Here is a 25,998-nt window from a genome sequence, read left to right on the forward strand (position 1 = left end):
AAAATAGCTGGAAATATTTGGGATAATGTAAGAGCACAACTCAACAAAATATAATAGGTCTTGTCATTTTTAGACATTTGAATGCAGAAAGGTTGCACATTATGCCTTTAACTGCTGCTGGTCCAACAGCACCATGCTGGGTCTTTGACATTCAACATCTGCCTGTGCTGTTGTCACTTGCGTGTGTGTGTGTGTGTAAGCGAGCAGATGTATGACATTCATCAGTCTCACTGTTTGTAGAAAACACTCCCTGCTGCTTGACCTGCCTCTCACTGTTATGGATTCAGACAAACCAGAGAAGCAATATGTTTCTCCATAAAGATCCTCAATAAAATCAGAGCTCAGTGAAGATAGATGGCTTTGATGTGAAGACAGTGCTCTCTCTAACTCTGTGGAAGTGTTCCTGACTGGGAGTGTGTGTGGTTTTGTTTTACTGTATTTGTGTGGTCCGAAAACTGGGAACCCACTATACTTGTGGGATCTGAGAGTTTGTGGGGAGCAAAATGGCAGACAGGTGTTTGTGGGTTAGGACATGGTAGGGTTAGGGTTAGGCATTCAGTGTGATGGTTCAGGATGGGGTAAGGGGCTAGGGAATGCATTATGACAATGATGAGTCCCCACAAAGATAAGTGTACAAGGATGTCTGTGTGTCTGTGTGTGTGTGTGAATATATCTGTCTCTGTGATTAATGAGCAGGTTCTCTGGGCACTTCAGGCTGTATCTCCCAGGGAGGTACACACACACACACACACACACACACACGCACACAAAATAAAGCTCTCCCTGGTATAATATTGAGCAGTGCTGGGGCCTTTTCTCGGGGGAAAGCTCTGAGGTTGTGAGCCCGGAACGATGCCCGATAGTAATCCTCTCCTGGGTTTTTTGCAGTACACATTTGACCTAATCTGGCAGGCGGATGAGTGTGCTTTTGGGAGGGTGTACGCGTACGCTCCAGTGCACATAGCCCTGATCATGACACAAAATATGGAGAATTCGGGGGAGGAGATGATTATAAAAGATTAAAAAGTGCATTTCACACCATAGCAACAGCAGAACATTTTAAATTAGGAAAAGCTGCACTATTTAATGCAGAATTTGAAACCTTTGGTTCGGACTCCGTATTTCTGCTCTGAATCTGTGCCAAGAATAAGCAATTCACTATTTATTTTTAAAGTAGTTCACATACACACAATCACATAGGAAACCATGTAGAAATGGTTGCCCATGTATTGCTGTGGGCCTTAGAGTGGCAATATCCATCAGTGTTTCTGTCCTCTTTGGTTCAGAACAACATATCTCCACGAATAACATTCAGATCTCTAGATATATATATGTTCATGGTCCTCCAAATGTTATTTTTGAATGAGATGCTGACCCCCTGACTTTTCTGCAAACTGCGCTACGAAGCCAAATATTTAATCAGATCAGTGCAGGAGGGGGCATAAAGGTGGAGTTCACCTTATCACTGCAGAGACTGTTCATGAAAGCAGTATAACTGGGTTTTGTGACAAAAACAAACACACACACACACACACACATATATATATATATAGAGAGAGAGAGAGAGAGAAAGAGAGAGAGAGAGATGTAAAATACTGAGAAATCAGCTCTGCCAAATGGTGAGAGATAAAGGAAATGTTCTAAACACAAAGAGTGTTTGCTGAGTAACACTGAATGTAAATAGAATTTTTGTTTGTTTACAAGAGAAATCCGCAGGGTACCTTTAATTTTTGTTGATTTCTCAATAACTTCCTGGGACATTTTTGAATTCAGTACTAATTATATGACAAATAGAGACTGTTCACGCAGGAGGTACCCACTTAATTATTTGACTTTATTAAAAAAAGCAGGAATAATTGAAAGCTAATGGAGAACCCACAGAGTTACAGCTGTTAATATTTCTTGGGTAAAAAATGATTCATATGTGGATGTTTTCTGTGGAGAGAGCAGCATATTAGAAGGTGAAAGGTCATATTTATTGGGATTTACGTGAGCCTTGGATGTATTAAATTTTTGATCTATGGTGGATTTCTGAAAAAGCATGTGAAAGGTTTGCTGGAGGACTGATTTGTCTGGTCTGTACATAACAGCTCCTCTGCCTTTGCTTTTCACGAAAGGGTTCACATATATACAGCAACCTCTCGGTCCTTTAATTTTAAAATCAGATATTTACCAACTCATTGTGTTGTGAATATTTCCTAGATTTCATGACGTGCTACAGTTGGGTGACAGTTGTGTTTGCAGAGTGATGGCAGTTTCAGTACTGAGGTGTCCAGGTTCAGGCGGAGGATTACTTGGCAGGTGTTCAGTAAGGTGAACAGACATGAGATGAGCTGAGGGTTTTCTTACTGAGTTAAATGACAAAAAGGGCACCTTGAGCCTGACACACACATGTACACTCACACAAATAGCATGCAGGCAGAGTGTGGGTTTTGTCAGTGTCAGAGAGCTGTGAAGCATTTCAGCTCTGTGACTGCCCGGGGCAGCCCTTCACACTACATCACACATCATAAAACACTGCATCGCATGACATGAGATATAGAAAGTAGAAATGAGAGAGAGAGAGAGAGTGTGTGCGCACACACACACACACACAGCAGACATGTTGTAGTCTGATTCCTGTCTGAAGAAAACATAAAATGAGGCAGAGCAAAGTGAAGACAGTATTTCTGTGCTAATTTATTTCTGAAATTCAGAATATTCCAAATAGAATGTGAATCACTGGGTTTTCATCAGCTACCTTTATGTACAGGATGTGACAACAAATTACTGATGTATCATGGCATTTCATCACTTTGTTCCTAACATTCATGTTTTGGAATAGATGAATTTGTCTCTTGATACAATATGCCAACATTTTTACCTCAGTGTAACAGGCATAACAACTTTTTGGCTATATTTTGTCGGTTGGTCCACTTTAATATCAACAACTAGTGGATGGATTGGTCCCTTCTGGATGAATTGTAATACCCTTGGTGACTTTTCATCCAGCACCATTATCAGGTCAAAGTTCAGCCTTATGTCCAAACACCTGCAAAACATTCCCATCAGCAGCAACTGGACTTTGTGTTTCCTGCTAATTAGTAAACAAAGATGGTGAACATGTTAAAAATTATTGTCATTTTGTAACAATAAAATTGTTCATGTCGTCAATCTCATGATGTAAAAACACTGATAGAGACCACAGCAGAACATCGACTCCACTGAATCAGTGACTCAGTTTTAGCCTGCAGTCTTGTGTGGCGGCCCTGTCATGTTTCAGCTGTGGTGGCTGGGTAAGTGTAAATAACTGTGGCACATGGTGAGGAGGAAGAGAGGAAATGCCACTCAGAGTGAGGAATGTGAAGAATCTCGGCTGAGTGGAGCATGGAGGACTTTAAATGAGCTGCAGTTTAGAAAGCAGAGAGACGCCGAGCAACTAGAATGACTGGACTTAATCCACAAATAAGATGCTATCACACCACAAGTGGGACAGAGGACTGTGTGTGTGTGTGTGTGTGTGTGTGTGTGTGTGTGTGTGTGTGTGTGTGAGAGAGTGTGATGTGTTTTCCCTCATCGTCTACTTTTCATGAGTGCGAGGAAGCTGACACCCCGACCTTTCTTCCCAACAATCAACCAACTCAATTTTCTCTCTTTCTTCCCACCACTCACAACAACCCCCCAAACACACACCTCCCTCCATCCATTCATCCTCCACTCTTGCCGCGGTCACAGTTGTCATGGCAAATTAGCATCCTGTTATGCAGATACGCAGAATCGTCTTTCCCATGATCCTATGGGAAAAGTTGAGGCCCGGGTCTGAAGACACCAACAACATCTGTCTTTTCCTCACTCCTCCGCCCAAGAGTATGTGCGAGTTTAAGTGTGTGTGTGTGTGTAGGGAGGGGTCTTATTCTTCACTTTCCAGCGTGAAACCAATCTTCTCAGTGTTGCTCCATCTGAATGATTTTTCCCAAGGACGTAGAGCGTTGCTTTGCATTCCCAACCTTGGAGAGCTGTGTCTTTGCCTGCAGCCTCTCTCAGCCTCAGGCAGCAGTTTTATTCATCCTGCCTAGAAAATATGCATTTACACTACAGCTGCTGTGGGGCAGCACATGGCTTTTTGTCAGTTTCAGCTGAGGAATACATTATTAAAGCAACACACCTGTTACAGGGGCCTTATATTTAAATAGGTATTTTAGTTTAAATTCCTGTAATTGTATGATTTGCACTGTGAAACACTGCTTATAGTGTGACACATTACAGTGTACAGGGTTGAGAATATTGTGCAGTCAGCTGCAGAGGAATGAACACTCAGCCGAGCAGGCTTTGTTGCAGGTGTAAATCACCGAGCCTGATGAATTTCTTATTAATCTCTCTTTGTTTTTTTATTAATGAAGATCAATGTAAAAAAAACATTTATAAAAAAATGTCACTGGCAGAATATGATATCAGCTTTAACTCAGTGGTGTTCCATAAATAACATAATAACACCATTAAGACTAGTTTGAATATTCTGGTTCAACTTTAGTAAAGGTTTCTATTCAGTATTAGGTGTTAATAGCTCATGGAAAGTGTGCTATCTGTGGTTTCAGTGTGATACATTTAACACACTGTTGTCAGATTGTAGCTACAGGTTGTGAACATTAACTAGCATTTATTAACATTTTCTGCCTTTGTCACCCAACAGAAGATGAGAACAGACTTTGAGTTATTTATAACTTATAATTTACAGATATTGTAAGCAAAATTCAAACAGGATTCGAAAGAAAGTAGATAAACGGACAGTAAACTGGATTTGATCATAAGAATCTCCAATCGGGCATTAAGACATATTCAGACCAGCATTTAAAACCTAAAAGGGCAAATTCCATTAATTCCAAAGTCACGATTAATTGATTTGCAAGTTAAATCTGCACTTTTTTTTCCATTGTGTTCAACTTTGACCAACAAATTCCCACCATTGACAGAGAGCCATCAGCGTCCAAAATGGAGGAAGTTGTTTTGGCTAATTAGCTGTGTGACAAAATCCACTTTAATATCAATCTGCTCTGCAGGAGTATAAACTGTAGTAGTAGTTTATACCCAGATATGAGACAAGAGGTTGATGGTACAAACATGTCTTTCAAATAAACTGTGTCCTCCCATTAGCAACCAGCAAGATTTTCAGCACAGAGAGCTTTATTTTACCTCTATTCTATCTCCAGTTACTTTTTTATTAACTTAAATCATATACAATGATGAACAAAATGCTATATTGTTGTCACTGTCTGCCACCAATCTGGTTAGCAAGTGTGTTAGCAGTTAGCTCACTGGCTAGAGTAGCTAGTTGGAAATGGTCCCAATGAAAACAGCGTGTTTTGTAGATTATTATAGTAACAGGGAAATTGTTAAAGAGATGTCTCTGTCATTTTGATGCTGTGAGCAACTAAATTCCAAGCTGTGTTGGGGTGAAGGCAGAAATCACACAATCCCTCGGGCGCCCCGGTAGCTGAACCTGGTAGACCGCATACCACATATCAAGGCTAAGTCCTGACTGCAGCAGCTGGGGTTCAGATACAGTTTAGACTCTTTGCTGCTGTCACTCTCCCTCTCTCCCTGCCTTTCTTGTCTATCATAACTATTACTGTCAGAATAAAGGCAGAAATGTTGAAAAAAGAGATCATCAATCATCAGTCAATCTATTATCTATTCCACTCAAGTGTTGTGGTGGGGGGAGCTTAAGTGAGAACATGTCTCAGTAGTTTGAGTGAACCAGCCCTTTGAACTCTTGGTGCAGACGCAGATTAAGTTTCTGCATTTTTCCTCAAGTCATTTAATTAAGGTCCATACAAAGGCTCATTTAACCTCCATTCACTTTCATTTTCAACCATTCATTGTCACAGCCACTTAAGGTTGCAGGGGGCTGGAGTGCAGCGCAGCGCTCACTGAGCAAGAGAGTCACTGGTCTGTCACACATACAGGCAGTTAACCAAATCCACACCCACAATCGGTTCTGAGTTCTCACTTCACCTAAACCGCATGTCTTTGGACTGTGGAAGGAAACCAAAACTGACATTAAAAAGAGATTAATAAAACAGCTGCCTGCTGGCTGTGTTGTAGAGCAACCTAGCCTCTATGTCTCTGCTGGCAAAGATATTGCTGCACATGGAAAGTGAAGACCAGCTGACAGACAGAGCCAGTCATAATCAGTAGGCCACTTTTTGCACCCATAGTCATTCATTTGAGGAACTTCAAAATAAAAGACAGGAAACTTGTTTTACACCCATATATATATATATATATAATATATATATATATATATTTGATGAAGGGGACGTGTACGTGTACAATCCACACAAAATGGCTCAGTAATTGCGATTCACTTCACTTTGGAAATACCCATGTTTTTCCCAGCTGGAGCAATAGCTTATTTAAAGAAATTATAGAATAGAATATTCTACCCGTCAGACATTTCATGTCACATCTCACAGCCTCAAAAGGGAAACAGGCAGTTTGGTGCTTTTTTTGTCTCTGATATGCCTTCATCATGAGTCAGCTGATGTAACGCTGTAAATCCAGCCTCATGCTGCTTTCAGGGTCTGGTTCCTCACATGTTTGTTGCTGGCACTACAAAAGGTATCTGCATCTTCAAATACAGGTTTAGTCAAATTTAGCTATTGCAATGAAAAGTTACACTGAAAAGATTAAAACAGCAGGGGACTTTTTCCTGATACTGAGTTTCAAAATCTTTGTCTGAGTCGTCTCAAAACTCAAATCCTCCTTTTACTCATCATTGTCTATATTTACATCTCTTTCTTTATCACTGCTAGAGGCTGAACACCCAGACTCATTAAGGGATCATTACTTTTGCCTGGATTCTCTTTACAAGTGCACACCCGTAACATTTTGTTACATTCAGAGATGCGTTCAAAGCATGTTTGTTTAAGTTTTAATCCCATTAAGAATATCAAGTGCACTGTGCCTCTCCAGAAACAAGCTCAGTGGTGATCAGTGGGGGGAAAACAGCGTTGCGTTTTTGGGGGCCAAACTCTTTCACGGTAACTTAGCTGAATGCAGCGTCTGCAGACTCTGACTCCTCTTTGTCATTCTGTCTCTCGGCGCCGCAGACCTCAGCAGAACAGACAGAGCAAAGACTTTGTCAAAGACAAATATAGAAAAGGAGAATAAGGGAGTAGAGAGCGAAGGGAGAGCAAGGCAGACATGAAACAGACCAGACAGACAGAATGTGTGTAGAATTCCTGTGAGATCTCCTCTCTCGCTGTCTCCACAGTGCTTTGAAAGCTCTGCACAAGGGGGAACATCTCAAAGTGATGGGGTGTTGAATGGATTCTCCATGCTTTCCTCTCTCTACCTATCTTTCTGATGCCCTCCCTCTCATCTTATTCTCTCGTTGCCTTTTTTCCTGCAGTCAGAGCTGCTTCTTCTTTAGGTTCTAACTCAGGCTAATGGATCAGACTTTGTGGTCCTGGGGGGAGAGTTCATAAATGACCTTGGATGGATGGAAGGATGGAGGTGGATCGATAAAAATACAGCTGAGTGGATGGTGACCTTGAAGACCTTGTTGAAAAATTGCACAAGAGAAGACACATCAATGGTCTTAAATTGTGTCTGTGAACAGATGTGGGTTTTAAATCAGTAAGAGGAAATGTATCTGTCCTTTGATGCAGAGAATAAGGCTGGTATCATTCTACATTTTCATAACTAATTAAATGTGTTGGTTCGTCTCTCAGTACTGTCTGACTTCCCTACCCTGTCTGTGACTCTCACCCATTGGCTCCAACTGAGGACAATATGTTGGGGGCTCTTTTCAGCAGTGGATTAATCTATATTTGGTGCTCTATTGAGTATTTGGGGCAGCAGGACAGTGTGTGAGGGACTGAGTTCAAATGAACTACATTGTGTGTTCATGGTGATGAAGAAGCATGTCACCTGGTGCAGCAGTGCGGCTTATTGATGTGTTTTTAGTAGTTTTTGGACCATGGAGCTCTATGGCACAGAGGAATAGAATATATCAGACTGTAAATATACACACTGGTTAGTAAGATTATTCTTAATTAAGTGCTGAAGTTGAAGGCAACTGGACTTCTTTTTGGGTTCTTGAAGACGGTTTCACCTCTCATCTGAAAGGCTTCTTCAGTTCTGAAAACTGGTTGGGGAGTCCCAGGTATTTAACTTCTGGGAGGTGGTTCTGGGAGTCGTCAACTCCACCCTGTCATTATGCAAGTCGTTAAGGTCACATGAGCCCAGGTGGGACTCGTTAGTGGGTCATTGCCCTCCCACCCCCCTGACATCATGTGAGTTGTTAGGGTCACATGTCTCAAGGTGTGAATGGGGGTTAAATCTCCTGGGTAAAGATCTAAGGACTGCATTGTAGGTGGCTGAAAGTCGGTGTCGTAAGCCACCACCTCTGTTGATGGACGTTAAAAGATGGACATAGATGGCCTCTTTTATCCTCTCTCAAACCATCTGTCCTCTCTATCCAAAATGTGGACCTCTTTGTCCTCAGATGAGTGTCCCCTCTCCTTCAGGTGTGGGTGAACTGCCGAATCTTTCCCTGATGAGCTGGCTCTCCTGTGTTGAGCCACGCGCTTATGGAGTGGTTGTTTGGCTTCACCTATGTACAGGTCTGGGCATTTCTCCCTCAACATGTGCTTGGGAGTCTTGTCCTTGGGATGAACCAGTCTCTGTCCGAGGGTGTCTATGCTGTGGCAATTGCTATCCTTCACATTGGAAAATATATTGAGTAAAGTCTCTATTAGAACAATTAACCAATAGCTTTTTCAAATGCATTTCAAATGTATTTTATGCCTTTTGATAGCTGATAGTAGATAGAGAGGTAACAAAGTCAGTCTGGGAATGTTAACTGTAAACCTGTCTTTTCCCTGGTCAATAGTTTCAGCTTGTGACCCAAATTCAGTTTTTTCTGTGTGTGTATGATTTTCAGTGGTGTTTCCACACTGTTCACCTTGGCATGATTAATACTTGAGCTTTTTTTTTGCTTTGACTGATGCTCCCATTTGTCCTCTTTAGAACTCAGTTATCTTTGAAAAATCACACATCAAACTACTGCAAACCATACCTCCTTTAAAGCACACAGCACTGCTAATTGCCAATCACTGCTGCCTTTGTAGCAATAATGTCACATGCAGCATTCTTATGCTCTTTCTCTGTATTTTCAGACTGGTAATGTCTGCAGACTCATCAGCTTGTTGTCACTGCTGCTGGTTATTGTAGTGCCCTAAGCCACAAGCTACCTATACAGAGCACAACACAAACTTAAATCATCTTGTTTTGATCAGGTGACTCATAAAAGTGATCTCAGCTTCAGAAAGTGCTGCGCTCTGTCTGCCAGCTGCTGTGATTCTTTTAATGGAAATGCTTCGTTTTGGGGGAATTAAACATTTTTTCCTGCTTTCCTAGAGTCAGACAGAACCATGGCTCTCTTTTTATTGTCTCTGCATCTCATGCATCTTGAAAGAAGTCTTACTAACTATGATATTAGCCTATTGTATCTCATAACTGGGATTGGATGGAATCCACTCCAGAGCTCACATTTGCCACATTTATGATTGTGCTGTATTGCACTGGCTTAAGCCCACAGAAAAAGAATGCAGTCTGACTGACCTCCTGTCTGTCTGTCTGTCTGTCTGTGTGTCCCTTAGTCATCTGTCCGGCTCCAGACTCAGGGACCTCCTCTCCATCTGCAGCCCCTTCATCAAAACGAGCCTGCCTCATCTCTGGCTATGTGAGTACTTTTTGTCCAGTGTAAAAGTACCATGCTGGTTGTTCTGCACATTGTTGTCAGCCATTTTCATAAGATTTTTAGATGATAAATGTATGGTTTTCTTTGCCTCCAGGGAGCAGTTGATGTTATCTATTTTCAGCATGCTATACACTACAATTGCAGAGACATACTTGTTACTCCTTTTTTTGGAATGTTGTCAGTTGCACTATTGTTCCATGATAAGACAGTTGTAGAATAAAGACTGTTGGATACTTGGATACTTATGGTATTGGTACATTTGAATGTTGCCCTGTTCACCTCATGTAAGACTCGATCAGTGTTGGCCTCCATTTTTAAGTGTTTATTGTCACACTGTAATACTTGATGCTGAGACGTCCCCCCCCCCCTCCCTCCTCCAGGTGGTGATCATCATGTCAGTCAGGCTGTGGCTAATGGGAGGATCCATGCCTCTCTTCTCTGAACAAGACAACCCCGCCTCCTTCTCACCTCATCTGCTTACCAGGTCAGTGTCTGTCTCTCTCTCTCTGTCTCACACACACACACACACACACACATCTATGTCCAAGTTTAACCTTAACTGTTCAGCATTTATTGTCATGGGTCTAGCATTTGGACCCACAAAGCTGTCACCCCCCCACAAGTACAGATCTAAGTATGCATAGTATATGTATAGGTGGCTACCAGTTTTTGGAACCACGTATGGTGAAATAAGGTTCTAGAGGACAGAATAAGTGTAATAAAGTGACTGTACATGTAATTTACTCACTCAAAGAAGTGGAAGTGTTAAATATCTTGCATTTTAAATGAGAAAAAAAAGATTTTTGTATTAGTCCAGTTTCTGAGTTACTGATGTATGTTATTTTCTTTTCAGTGTAACCTGAAGTAATTCTTTGGCTTTCAGGAGTTAAGATTAATATGGAAACAGAATGTAAAATTCTGGGTGAATTACTTAGAATGCAATTTGTACACATTCAGATTTCTGTGTTGCTATTGTTTCTATGAATATTATCAATGTAATAGCAATCATAGCAGTTAGTTTGTGGTTCAGTTTTCATCAGAAGTTATAAACAGGGTTGATGGGCACCAATAAAATCATCATAATTACAACAATCAACACTTACCACGAACGCTGAAACAGTGCATTCAAAAATGAGCAACAATGATTTCAATAAATATTTCAATCTTTGAAGTAATTAAACGCACTAAAAAAACAATCACTGATAAATTCCAGAATGTTATAAATTTGATGTAGATGCTTCTCTTATGAGGGCTAACATTCCTCTGCAAGAAGCAACTGTTGTAGTAACACTGCACAGCTGTTCGACCAGAGGAACCTGACTGAATTTCTTGTGACGTGACTGAGGAAGATTTGATCACAGGTTTTTCCACCATCATGTTTTGGTTTGTTTTCTATTTGTTGTTCCAGTTTGTACCTGATAGTTAGTATAGTTAAAGTCCACTTCACTTCTACCTCTGACTCCTGCGCAAGCCAGCCATTACTTTAAGGCTGTCTCACAGTAGTAATAGGATGAACACTCACCATGTTGACAGAGCAGCGAGTTGATGTTGAGTTTCACTGGTAGTAATGAGTCAGTAGGAGTTAGAAATGAGGTCATGTTGAGTTAGTGTTCAGCGTCAGTGGCGAGGTCTGCCGGTCCTCTCAGCTGCGTCAGTGTTTGTTGACGTCGGTGAGACGGCATATAATCTGTCATTAGCACAGCAACAGTGAAAAATAGCTCTCCTCTCCCTCGGCCACCTGGGAAATTTATAGCGGATTCACATATCCTCGCTCTGTCCTTCCTGCTCGCCTTCATTTTCTCCTCTCATTATTTCTGCTCCCTGAGGTCTGACTGAGCCTCCAGTATGCCCTCACCACCTGTCTGTCTCTCTAACTGTCTGTCTGTCTGACTGTCTGTCTATCTGCTCGTTCCAGCCATCCTGCTCATCTTTGCCATTCAGCACTGACAGTGTGAACATAGAGAGAGACCTTGAAGACTGAGACACTGTTAGACATCTGTATGAGAGAGAGCCTTGACCGCACACTGTGTGTGTGTGTGTGTGTGTGTGAGAGCAGTATATTTATGCATTCCACTAACCCATCTGCGATATGGCGGTGATAATCCATCATTTTAGTGTCTCTCTGCCAGTCCATTTATAAGTCATCACAGCAGCATCCCCACTGTCATTAATCTGCTCTGCTTATACGTGTGTGTGTGTGTGTGCGTGTGTGTGAAGAGAGAGAGAGAGATAAATCAATTTATAGAACCCCTCAAGTCTCTCTGTTTTTTCTGTCTGTCAGTTTCTTGTCTGTCCTTGGTGTGTGTGTGTGTGTGTGTGTGTGTGTGTGTGTGTGTGTGTGTGTGTGTGTGTGTTATGACAGTTTCAGCAGCATGGATTACTGTAAATGTACTTGATGTGGTTGGTGTGTCACATTTCATCCTCATCACACACACACACACACACACACACACACACACACACACACAAAAGTAAAAAGCTGGTTCTGGTTCATGTCATTAACTATGAGGAAATGTTTTGACGAAACGAAACAGACACAGTAGTATATCACAGAGATATTATTTTTGGAGAATTTTGCCTTTATGACATTTATTTGTTATTGTTTGATGAGTGTGCTTTTTGAGGTTTTTATTTATTTAAGTGTAGTGTGTGTGATTATATTTGAACTGCTCTCTGTACTCTCTAATTGCCCCCTTGGGGATAAATAACGTTATTTAAATTGCATTGAATATAGTTGAGTAGCAGACAGGAGAAAGAAGGGAACAACATGCAATCATCATCTCAAAAAAACAGCAGGAAATATAGGCTTCATGTCCAGTATATAACTGATAAAAACATTTTGAATATCAGTAAGTGTATAAAACTTATTTAAGATCAGAATCAGAGCTCAAAATATGTATATATAATAATATATAAATAGCTTTTTTCAAACTTTTGCCTAAAGGGTGTAAATGTCTGTGATCATTGTTTCCTTTTTGAATCTTTCATGTGATTCATGTATAATGTTTGAATCTGTGATCTATTAGTTTAATATTTTTATTCTTGCCCTTTCCACAAACGTGTGCTTTGTCCCCTCTGTGAGAGTATCAGACAGTGTTGGTCCAGTCTGAGAGAAGATTGACTCTTTATCATGCAGGTCACAACCACCTGACTGATGAATGTGTTTGTGTCTTCTACAGCAAACCGAGCACGCCCCTGGTCAGTATCACTAAAATACACATATTTCATGTGTCATCAGCCAAAGTTAAGAAAGAATGAAGCCAATTAATTAGAAAAACAGAAATGATTGACTGATTAAACTAAAAAGAAAGGTCCATATTAAAGAACCAACTGCAACAAAAGTCAATACACTATTCATCAGTGAGATTTTTAGTATTTTGTAGGTCTGCATTGTTTCGGACAGATTTGATCCTTCTTGGCATGGATAATACCAGTATTGCACAAATCTGTATGGAGATGTTCTACCATCCTCCACAGATGGTAGATCCTCATCTTAAGGTGGTGTTCTCAAGTCAGAGGACGTAGTCGGCCAGGTCACAGATTTCATTTTTACATTACATTAACTTCATCTCTCCTTTACCTTTCGCTCTCATGCAGCCTCTTATCAGCACACTCCCACCTCCATGTTGAACGCTCAGGACTGTGGCAGTCCTGGCCTGGTCTACTCCAAACAAGCAGGACCCCCCATCTGATCCAAACAAATTTATTTGGGTTTCATCTGACCAAAGAATGTGCAACATTCATCAGGCCTCTTTTCACGTTCTTTGGCAAAGTTTAATCTTCAGTGTATTTTCCCTGGTTCACTGAAACAGAGAATCTTTGTGCCTAGTCAGAAGCACTTACCGTCTGTTTTCCAGTGCAAGGTTGTGTAAGTACTGAATTGTGTGGCAGTATTTTTCGAGGACGGGGACCCCTGCACCTCAGCCAGCATAGGTGTGTGTGTGTGCGTGTGTTAGGAGGTGTAGAACAGCTGAGAGCCTTGCATCAGACCTGAAACCTGGATTGGCTTCCCATCAGACCAGACTCAGGAGAGCAGAACGCCCACACACCACCTGACAAATGACTCATTTTCTCTTTCTGCTCCCTGATCCCTCACTACTATTTTCCTTCTACCCTTCTGTGTCTGTGTGTGATAATTTGTGGTTAGAGGGCCTTGCAAAATGTGGAGAAGGGAATTGAATATATGGCTCAGACCCATCAGATGACGGCAGGTGGAGAACATTCCGCTGCATGTCAGCACCACATTGGATGGCTGCCTTATCTCTCTTTCTCTCTCTCTATCTGCATGTGCGTGTGTGTGTGATTGAAAGAGAGCACTTGTGACAACCTCTGCAAGTCTTTGTATGCCTATTGACCCGAGCCTGTGTTTATTTCAGACATTGTGTCCTGTGACTTTCTCCAGCCGTCAATCTCTCTAATAGCCAATCTGAACAGAAGTCAGGGGAACAAAGGGAAACGGCAGAGGGAACGGGAAGAGGGAGGAGCAGTAGTTTCTGTTCCTCTCCATGACATGTTTCATTGCCGTGTCCAGAGGGGATTCGGCCTGCCCCCCCTCCACCCCACCCCACCCCCGCCCTCTGGCGCATCAGCAGGTGGCCTCACAGCCACACTGAGCTTCAGCCTCTTCCGTGAGATTGTCCCGGAGGAAATCAATGCCTAACCAGTGGCTGGTCTTCACTGTATGACTATTCAGAATTCAGTTCTCAACACAGCCTCTGTCAGAATCAATGCAGATTTAAGCTCACCGTCTCTTGTGTGGTAACCCTCTTTTGGTGGAGTCAGAGGCAAGAATCGACTGAAAGTCTGTTGTGGGAAAGGAATAATAATGGCACTAACGATCTCTTCAGAGGTTCAACCTCATCCCACCGAGCTTTGGAGATGGTAACCTTTCTCTCTGATCTAAGATGGTCTTTAGCATCAGATGAGAATTTCCTGCACTTTTCCCCAGCTGTCTGCTGACTCATCTGACAATCACACGGATGACCAGGAGTCAGTCGATGGCCAATGAAAGATCAAGGACATTCACATCAAACACTAAAGACAAGCTGATATCAGCTCTACAGAAGAGCCTCAGTCTTCTCACATTTACTGCCTGGAAAGGCACATCCCAGCTACTTTACCTTTTGTCTGTATGATGCTTTCAGTGTGTGCTATTGATGTCAAATGGTGCGACTAAAATGACACAAGTATTGCAGTGACAGGTTTTAAAGCTGGTCAGAGTAGGGATGGGCTCGGGTTCCAAGTTGGCAATATACCCACATTTTTTAAGCTCCTACAGTATGGATACATTTCACCAAAAGTCAACAAAAACGATGTGAGATGCACTACTCAAGGGAATGTACTCACAACAAAGGGGGATATGACATGGATAAGTGCTAGAGATACCATATGTTAAGAAAGATCCCACATTCTCACAGACAAGGCAGACATGCTAATTATTCTGCAGGGAACTGTTGATCACTTTGTAGCTACTGAATTACAGTATTACAAATTTGTGTTATAGTTCTTATAGTAATAGTTACATATTTAAGTTGTATGTTGAAAATATTTTTAGCCACAAGCCCTTTTTACATAAGCACATGTTTGTGGTCCAGTAGTAGTCTACCTGGCAAAACTTGAGTTATAGTTCTCACCTCTGTGTTTGTAGGAGAGATGGAAAATATGACAGTATAACACCCGGCAATATAAGACTGCACAGAATGTACACTCCTGTCTCTACAGTTAAAGACATCTCTGTTAGAAGGAAACTAGCTTGGCCAATAATGACATGTCACGACTGGATTATTGTGCTTGCAGTCCAAACCAATTATAGTTCCAGGATGTGTCCACATTACTGCAGGTAAATTTGAAGATGTTGTTGTGTCAAAAGGTTTCTTCTCACAACTGCCAAAAAAATGGATATCTCCTCTGCTTCATTCCATTATTTGCAAATAACTTAATGGTGCGTCAGTCAGCCATGTTCAATAATCCATCCTATTTACGATGGAAAACATATGTGGAACCTGGTCTCATTGGTTGAGTTTGAAATATTCACTGTAATCACAGTAATTTAACTGATCCTAAGATTACAGGTGTGGTCTGTCATAGACCTGGACATTCCACAGAACTAGTCAGAAGAGAATAACGGCGTCTACCTGTAGCTACTTACAATAGCCTATTTGCAACCCTGTTTTCTAGAGCTTATGTTTATATGGTATGAAGTTGTTTTTCCACTTACACTGGGATGAAAATCATAATTGCTGACTGAGGCAACGTTTTGAATAAAGTGCTAGAGTTATGTTCTGTACTGTCACACAGAGGTGGTGTAGGTGGACTGCAGGTGTACAATGTGTAGGACTTTGGCAGGATTCACGTCCAGACTTTTGTTTGCGGTCAGGTTTACGTGTCAAAAGCACTTGGTAGTTTCTGTAAAATTTACATGAATGTGTTGTGTCTGAAGTCACTGTGAACTTTTTCTGTATTCAACCAGACCAGCATTTCTCCCTGACCTCAACCAAGTGCTGTGAGTCTAAACAGAACCATGTAACAGTCACTTAAAGTGGATATCATACTGTAGGATGAGATATTTTGGTGGAAAACAAATGAAATACACCAGTGAACATTTTACTAATATCAGCATTAACAACATTTCTCCAGTATGTTAATAGAAAACGTAACCTAGTCAGCATATTTGCTTTCACAAATTAGTTGTCTGTAAACATGACAGGGTTGTCTTTTGATAAGCTTTTATTGGATCTTGCTTTCATGATAGCTTTAAATGTGTTGATGTTTCTGTCTATCATATTAACAAAAACTATTTTGAGATTATGAAAAAACATAAAGTAGAATAACAGCAGCTCTGGACAGTATTTAAATTACAGGGAGACCAGTGAGTTTGCTGAAAACAGGTCATTGTGGCTGTTATTATTAGTACTGGAGTGGGGGTGAAAAATTGTACACACATACACACGCCACGCATTATTAAAACTGACCAACACAGGTTGTTGAAAACACATGAAACTAGTCCCAGTGGGCTTTAGGGTTAGTTTTTAGTTAACTGTCAGTTAGGAGCTAGCACGAATTTGATCAGTGGAAGGAAGAAAACTTTCACTGTGTGTGTGTGTGTGTGTGTCTGTTTGTCTGCATCTGCACTTTCCACTACACTTCACTCTCCTTGTCTCTGGCTCCTCTTGTCCTTAGGATCAGACCGACTGTGTCTCTGTCTGACCCTGTCCTGGTGGTTTTAATAGAAGCAGATAGCTGCCACGCTGCAGCCAGATCAATACTCTGGACAGCCATGCAGGTCTCAACCCCACTAAGAGCAATGTAGACAAAGGGAGAGGAAAAAGACCATCACAGCAAAGCAAACACAGCAAAAGCAGAAGCAGCATCAGCATGTTAGCATTCAGTACACCCTGTGACTTGGCATAAGCTTATTTGATTGGACTCTAAATGTTGGGTTAGAGAATTACTCCTAATCAATATTTAACCTTGGACAACTGCCTGTTTGTTTTATGCTAAGGTAACCAACAGTCCAGACTGAGGTAAACAGGATGGTTATAATGATTACTTGAAATTTCGCTGACAATTAAAGTGACAATATTATTGTTGTTTGACTAATTTTTTTCTTTCTCTCTCTCTCTTTCCTCTTGCCTCCTTCTTGTCTCCCATTTCTCTCTGCCATCCATCCATCCATCCATCCTTTTCCCTCATCCTCATCAACCTCTCTTCACCTCCCCTCCCCCCAGGATCCTGACCTACTCCTACCTGCTGTCGTTTAACGCCTGGCTCCTGCTGGCCCCCATCGTGCTGTGTTACGACTGGCAGGTGGGCAGCATCCCCCTGGTGGAGTCGCTGGGCGACGTGCGCAACGTGGCCACCGTGCTGCTGGCCGTCGTGATGGTTGCTCTCTGCCTGCGCTGCATCTTCTCACTGCAGGTAAGAACAAGACAGTGGCAGCTAAAATGTAGCCAAGATCACATCTGCTTCATTTGAGGAACGGAAAAAAGTGTTAGCGCGCACTGTGCTGTCATACACACTGGCTGCTTGTAAGTTCTCATAGCCTGACACCTACCATACCAGTAATCACTAATCACAGGCACTACTAATGTAGTGACACACTGGTTACTAATGTAGTTGTGTGCACACCCCTCCACTGTTTTGTGGTTGAGCGTGGATGGCTTTCAGAGCATCAGTCAGCTTTTGGAAGCCATAGCACCTGTTTGGTTTTCTCCAGCTGTGTCCACAGCAGCTGACTGCCAACACTTTCCAGGAGAGTGTGCGTTTGTGATATTTTCTGGTTTCCCAAGTTGGAAATTTGGCCTGGAAAACTACGTGTGCCTTTATAGTATTCAGACTGCATTTTGTCTGATATGCTGTTTGAATGGCTTTGTCATTCTTATGCTCCAGTTCCTTCCTTTAAATGACCTGATTCATGAATGGAACAAAAACGAATTCCTCGGTAGCTTCAGGTACGTCTTCATCTGCAGAGCTGCTGTCATCTAAAGCCTCCAGTATCAAAGAAAATGCTGCTCTGCACAAAACCTGACACCCATGCTGTGCCACTGTATTACTGTGACACTAAGCTAATATAATAGACTTCATCATTGTTTCTGTATTTATTCATTGTAACATTGTTATCTCATGGGGTCAAACTGGAAAACACAGCATATCACTTTCTATCACTTGCATCCATCATCCCATAGAAAAAAATAAATTGAATGAATGAATTAGACAGGATGTTGTATAATCCCAGGTCGCTTAAGACCCAAGGTATGCACTTAACATTTTATGTATGCACTGGTTAAGATATTCACAAACAGATTTAAGGTTAACTAAATCACAATGAGAAAGACTATACCACTGCAGGAGAGTACTCATATCACAAGAACAGCTTTGTAAAACTTAATTGTGCGCAGATACACCTGACACGGATCACTTCCTTTACAACATTTGCATGCAGGCGCACGCTACACAGCTATGCTGACGCCTGCATGCACATGCACAAACGTGCATATGCACACATATTATGTATTACAGCACACAGTTAGAAAAATGTATAGATTTTATGTACATATTCCCTGAAGCAAAGGGAATATATGCATAAAATGATAAGGTGGCCACTCATATTCGTCAGGGCTTTATACTTTCACATCAGCCAAGGAGTAAAAGCAGCACATCAGTGATTGTTGATACAGAGGATAACATGATGCTGCTGAGTTGTAAAATACCTGGTGAAGGTGTTGTACACTGCTACACTATGCTAGTCTGTCAGGGTAGCACTAGTCAGTCATAGTGGTTCTCAGAGCTTCTCTCTGTTTCTTCTGTGCTGGGATGTCGTTTTGTTCTCAGGATTGTGCATCATTTTTATTGAATAATTGCTTATTAAACGGGCAGTTGCTAAAAGGCAGTTTAACAACTCCTAGCTCTGTTGCTAATGGGACAGTTCACACAGATGATTAAAATAAAACTTGCTGGCTTCTGCTTTTACAAACTGTGCTTCTTTTGTGGAGCAATATATACTCACCAGAGGGGGGTTAAATAGAGAATGGTGGAAGCTCGCTCATTAGCTACAGTAGCTCCCTGACTTCTCTGGCTTGCTATTGGTCAGTGGTTGGATGTTTTTTACTGTCTCAGTGGCACATTAACGCAGCCCCTTGATACAGATGACTGGAAAGTGTGACTGAAACACATCAGAGTAGTCTTGTTAAGATACTGTACAACTGCCAAGCCTTTGTTAGCATAAGTCACAGTGCTCAACGAAGATTATATGACAGTTTTCAGAGACAGTCTTTAAATCTGAAGAGTAATAGCAGCTCATTCTTTTTCTGTTAATAATAATGAGTCTTTTTGAGTGTTCCACTAAAGAGCACAATGTGCATTTAAGGAGCTATTAATCAGTGAGCTTTCAGATCCCAGTGGGACTCTTAATTAGTGCTTCATTAAAGGCAAATGTGCTGAAGGGGTCAACCCAGTCAAGCCTCTGTATTATAAAAATACAAAGACAAAGGAAAATACACTGTGTTTCAGCTAAAGAATTGCTTGCATTTCCAGGAGGTATAAAAAGTAAAAGTACTTTTCAGCTGTTACTACAAGGCAGTGCATTACTGTACCCATAACAAATAAAATCAGCTCAGTTTCTTGTTAGAGCGAGAAATTCTCTCATTTTTATAAGATCCCCTTCACAATGTAACAAGATATTTTACATGTTATTATGACATTTTCTCATTGTTACTAGACACCACATTAATCCATTAACTCATTGTTTCACAAATCCAGTGTATCTCAATGAAACAAATAGAAACAGAACACTGTTCCTTTTCCTACACATGCTGTATAATTTTACATTTAGTTTTTAATTGTGGCAAAGACATATTGAAGCTGTAACACCTTTAAAAGTTGCCTGTGGATGTTACTGTGAGTATGGTTGTCTTCCTGTCTGTCTGTCTGTGTAAACACTAAGACAGACCTGTCCAGGGTGTACCCTGTGAGACAGGCTCCAGCCCCCCTGTGTGCCTGCAAAGGTTAAACTAAGTTAAATACAATAATGGATGGATGGTTCTTCAATCAGTTCCTTCTCAGGGATGTTGAAATAACAAGAAACAAGATAAAGGGAAACATTGTTCCACCAGGAAAAGTTTCTTGTAATAACAGAATAATGTAGTATCTGGTGACAGCAGGAAATAATTTCACAATAACATGAAAACTATCTTGTTATATTGTGAAAATGATTTTGCAAAAAAAAAAAAAAAAACTCACATGCTACATGTTTTCATGTGTCAAGCCAGGCTTGTCTCTTACCTGTTACCGTGGCAACAGACGTTGCTCTGTGAAATGTATATTCATGCATATAGACCGTGTGTATTTCCCATAGGTTGTGTCTGTGGGGAAGAGATTTTCACTCTCTCAATTAGCATCATGTTTTTGTAATACCTCCTGTTCTCCCTTCATGTCTTTTTTCCCACAATGCCTCTGCTTATCCGTCTTACATTTCAGATGATATTTGTTCAAGGAGTCCTTATAAAACTGTGCTGCTGCAGTTTTGGAGGAGAAAACCTTTCCTCTAATGTTTCTTGGCTGAAAATGTCATTTATGTGCACCAAAATGTTGCTGCTGCTTTCCAGAGTTGGTTTACTCTGGAGATCTGTATCCATGTAACATGTTAACTTTCTCTTTAATGAAAAAGTTGCAACTGTCATTCTTGTGAGTCTTTCTCTTTGAGAAGTCAGAATATTTCAACAAATTTTCTTTTCATCCATCAGAGCATTAGCAGCGTGGGAGGGAGAGCTATGTGCTTCTGAATATACGAGTAGAATTACTTTGTTTGTCCAGAACATTTTGTACGTGGAAATTGTTCTTTGAATTGATCTTACCTCAGGAGCCTTTCTGTACTGTCTGAACAGCAAAGCAGGGACACACAACATGATTTACACAGGGCATCTTCACACACTGTTTTAACTTGAACACACTCACACCCCCTCACAAAATGCATTCAGGATCCATAACTTTGGATAAAGCCATGCCAGTCATTTCGCCTTGTATCAATTCTTTATGCTAAGCTAAGATAATCATCTCCTGTCTTTAGCTTCACATCTAACACACAGAAATGAGATTAGTATTGATGTTATTATGTTATGGTATGTTTTAGCAAGAAGGCATATTCACTAAAATGTCAAGTTGTTGTTTTAAAATAATTTCAATTAGTCAATTTTAAATGTTAAATCCAGGAAATGAAATCAAAAATTGTTAACTAGTTCACCAAGAGTTAATGTCATTTTGCAAAATGCAGTTTGTGGTTACAGTTTGAGTTGGCTGGTTAACATGATGTGGAGTCCAGATATCATAAACTGGACAAATATCATACCCATACAGGTGAGATTTAGTTTCATGACGCACTAAGAGAATTTTTCTTCTTTTTTTTTTTTTAATTTCAAGTATTGTATGTTGTTTGATTTCAAAGTCACAGTTGTTAGAGTAAAACACAAAAGCCACATTCGTGGTATTCTTGCTCTTTTAGTTATGTTGCTGGACTTTGCTGAACTCCAGAAAAATCATCCATCCCGACTGTGTGGGACCTGAAAGTACTATACTCATGTAAACCAGTGATACAGTGCTCCCAGAGCTTCGACCACGCTTAGAATGCTCACTACTTACCATTCTGTCTGTGCATCATCTGTGATGCACGATCACTGTTAAACCAGCATTTAGGGAAGAGGAAGAGGTATATATCATATATTAATATGATCGTGAATACTACTTGAGTTAAGGTCTTATTTGCTGTCATCAATAGTCATATTTAGAGATGTTTACAATTGTCTTGATTAAAAAAAATCTAACTGCAAAGCTGCAACAGGGTAGAGAGGAAAATGTAAAGTATAAATAACATTATATCTAACCATTATCTTCATGCATATCCACATAAAACTGCCATTTGCACATGAAATTACCATTATCATATCAATTTGTCATTCAGCAGCAAAGTCAAGTAATGTAACTGAGAGAGCAAGAATGCTATGAAGCTAACTGTGACTGTGATGCTGACTGGGCCGGTCATTACCTACTTGCAGGGTGGTCCTGTGCCTTGGAATCTGATGTCTACTCTCGATCCTCGTGCAGTGACATATGCATTTAATGATGACCCTCTACCTTCAGGGTGAGGTGTGTGAGACCATCCAGCCTGTTTTTGACTGTAAATCTCTGTCACTGTTGTGACTGCAGTGAGACAAGAGAGGCTGAATGGTCTGAATGGTGAGAATGGATGAGCCTAGGGCAGATTGAATGGGGACCGCCCAGTGTACAGTGAACATTGTTCAGACAGGTGATGCTAACAATACATAGTAATGAATGTAGCTAACTGAGTGTACAGAGGAGAACATCAACAATCACTATGTAACCTAGCAACAAAGCATTTTATGTGATCACTGCAGACTGTGTCCCTCGTGTGTGTTTGTTGGCTGCAGCTACTGTGGAGTTAATAGTGTTTATACATGCCTGTGTTGTCTGTCCTGGTGATGCTGTATTGTGCTGTTAATTCTATAAGTCAGAGGTCATTTATTATTCTGTATGTAGCTTAATATTGCATATTTGCCCTGGTGCCACTTGCTTGGATTGTCTGAGATTTGTCCTCTTTTCTGGTTAATTCTTGTCAGGCTTTACTGAGGATGTGATGTGGCGTTCCACTAGTGTATGCATTGATATTTTATTGCACTTTATTTTGTAGCCTAAATGTGATCTGGAATTTAATAGGTCTATCATATAACATTATCATCATCATGTCACATTTTCCTTGAATTCATTTTGTCCCAGAATTTTGCTGCTTTGGATGATTCTGTGACTGGGCTTTATGTCATGATATTATATGCACTAAATTCAATTAATAGTTAAAGTTAATTTTTAGATCAAGATTTTTTTTATTATGCATTTTATAGAATAAACTACCCCACAGTATATGAATAAAAAAGTTGAGTTCCACTTCAACTAACTACTACATTAAAATATTGTCCACATCAGTAATCATGATCCAGTAATGTACCACTGACATGGGAACACTCTGCATACTATAATAGTAGTACTTTTTATTTCAATATTTTAAGTACATTTTGATTCTTCTATACATTTTTAAATGCATGACTTTTACTTGTAAACAAGTAAGTAAGTTTTATAGTATGGCATTGCTACTTCTACTTAGGTTAATGATTTGAATTCCTCTTCCACCACTACTGGATTCAGCCACTCAGTCACCAGTGACTGTTCCCTCCAGTACACACACAGTCTGTTAGCAGTCACCTAAAAGAAACAAACACGTCCTCGACAGTTTAAATTGGAACATGCATAGTAAAACAGGGACAGTAACATTTTCATACTACTAGTTCATTACCACAGTGGTTTCATAGTACAAGTATGCCATGCAGCTGTGTGCAACCATTTGTGGAGCCAGCCTCTTGTCAAACAGACTCACAGAGCAGGACTTAGAATTTGACCTTTAACTGCAGTGCTCAGTCAATGTAAATCATTTGGCACAGTGTAGTGAGTGTATTCACTGTAAGATTTTATTGTTAACTTAGCACCTACTTAAGGTTCATTAGTGTCAAACCAGACCATGTTCAGATTTTAATAAAACCAGACAAAATAGATGAAGTCATTTTCCACCAATGATTATATAATTTCACAACTCTGATGTGTTTGAATTAAGTATGTGGGTGTGACAGGTTTTTTTGTTTTGGGTTCAACACAAATTCATTCTCCAAGCTTTGTAGCCTGCTCACAGAGGTATCCCGAGTGTTGTGCAGAGCTTGTAGCAGCACTGAGAGCACTACCACCCAAATGGAGTGCATGGATTTGTCTCTCTGGAAAGATATTCTGTATTTTATGACTGTATGAGCCCTGCAGGACGGAGAGAAGATTGTATGATGGTTTGTGTTTAAATGTTAATTGTACCTGTGAGGGCAGTCAGTATGGATAGATATTGTTATTGTGTGCAGAGTTTCTAAGGTCACCACACTTCCTCCTCTGTTTGGCGGTGATATGTTTCATAAATTGAAAGTCAGTCTCTCTCACACACATGCAGCTGACAGTATGAAAATGTTTTCGCGACCCTTGCGACCTTTCCTCACTGCAGTCTAGTTCTGCTTAAAGCACACAGTGCTGACCCCGCAGTGACTTCTAGAAGTAATTGGCGCTCCAGCATGCCAGTTCCTGCCCTCTTCCTCGACCCCTGGATGTGATTTGATGCAGTGTTACCAAGCTAACGTTGAGCCCAAAGACTCTGGATTCTATCTTAAATTCCTGTGTTAAAGGAAGGGTGGTGTCACATGAAATCAGGCTCCATTTTGGTAAACAAACTCCAGTAGAAAAACACAGACTGTGTTCTGCAGAAAGGAAGTTCTTGGACCTGCTCACATATACCCACTCACCTTTATTAAGAACACTTGTACATTTGCTTATTTGTGCAATTATCCAATTGGCCAATCATACGGTAGAGGTGCAGTGCATAAAATCCTGCAGATACAGGTCAGGAGCTTCAGTTAATGTTCCCATCAAACATCAAAATGGGGGGAAAAATGTGATCTCTTTGACCATGGCATGATGGTTTCAGACAGGCTAGTTTGAGTGTTTCTGGAACTGCTGATCACACAACAGTCTCTAGAGTTTTTACTCAGAATGGAACCAAAAACAAAACTCAACTAGTGAGTGGCAGTTCTGAAAACATATTCACACCACAAGATTAGAAACAGTGCATCACACCTGATGTTTGTAGCATTACAGTGTAAGAGTGAGCAATGCACCACCTTTATATTTCTCTCTCTCATGCAAACTATTCTCTGTCTGCTGTTATGGTTACCTAGTGAAAGACAGATGAGAGGCTGAGACAGATGATGGTACATTTTCTGAAGCATTTTGTTCAACTGGCCTGTCATGTAAACATCTACCAGTTACCTCTGACTGCATTTCACAATAACTGAAGTCCCCTCCTTTTCACCTTGTTAATTGGTCTCTCATTGGCTAATGGTCCACTAAGAAGGAAGTGACAGCACCATATGTTGGAAGTGACTTGGGTGAACCCAGTGAGTCTGCTGGCAGGTAAAGTACAGCTATAACAGCCAAGATGAGACTGTCACAATACAGAATAAAGAAGAGAGCTTAGATGATGAAAAATAATAAGAAGAGAAGGAAATAAAAGAAAGAAGTCAAAGAGGAGCAGAGGATCAAAAGATTGGGGAAATAACAAGAGAACAGCAGAGATGAAGAGGACATGAAGAGGAAGGAAACAAAAAGAGGACAGAAAAGATGGTGAGCAAGGGAGAGTAGGGTCTGATGCCAAGCAATTAGGATGGTAGCCAGCAATTAGAAGTAACAAACCCCCAACTACACTGAAAACCACAGTGATCATGTCTTTGTCTTTGGAAGTGATGCAATAACCACAAATTTGGCACAGTGCACAGTTGGTTGGGTTACAGGCAACATCAGTTGGTGGTATTAATTTACAGGTGATTAAATAAGTCTGAGTCCATGGTACCCTGGCAGAAAAAGGTGGCTTGCTGTTGGAAGTGAGCCACTGCCCCAAGCGAAGTTCACAAGTCAAATTGGAATGCAGGATCTACTGTACATTCAAATTCTAATCTATTGTCTTCAGCCTCAGAAAGTGATTGAAAGAAGAGAACCACAAACTAAAATTAGTTTCTTTTGCAGGGTTGTTCAGCTCACCTGTAGAGGAGGAGTTCAGAGCTATGAGTAGGACTACTGTTCCTTTGTAGTGCAAGATGTCAGTTAAAGTG

The 25,998-nt window shown here is 40.8% G+C and overlaps 1 protein-coding gene across 1 annotated transcript in view; it reads left to right on the forward strand.

The window, feature by feature from the left end:
- The window catches only part of tmtc1 (transmembrane O-mannosyltransferase targeting cadherins 1), a 116,300-nt gene that overhangs the window by 56,666 nt on the left and 33,636 nt on the right, over window positions 1–25,998 (forward strand). The window contains 4 exon segments of the mRNA XM_018697122.2: window positions 9,645–9,699; window positions 9,701–9,727; window positions 10,126–10,229; window positions 17,473–17,662. Of these exon segments, the coding sequence (XP_018552638.1) occupies window positions 9,645–9,699; window positions 9,701–9,727; window positions 10,126–10,229; window positions 17,473–17,662 (376 nt within the window).

The sequence above is a fragment of the Lates calcarifer genome, linkage group LG18, assembly GCF_001640805.2.
Source record: "Lates calcarifer isolate ASB-BC8 linkage group LG18, TLL_Latcal_v3, whole genome shotgun sequence".
NCBI lineage: Eukaryota > Metazoa > Chordata > Actinopteri > Centropomidae > Lates > Lates calcarifer.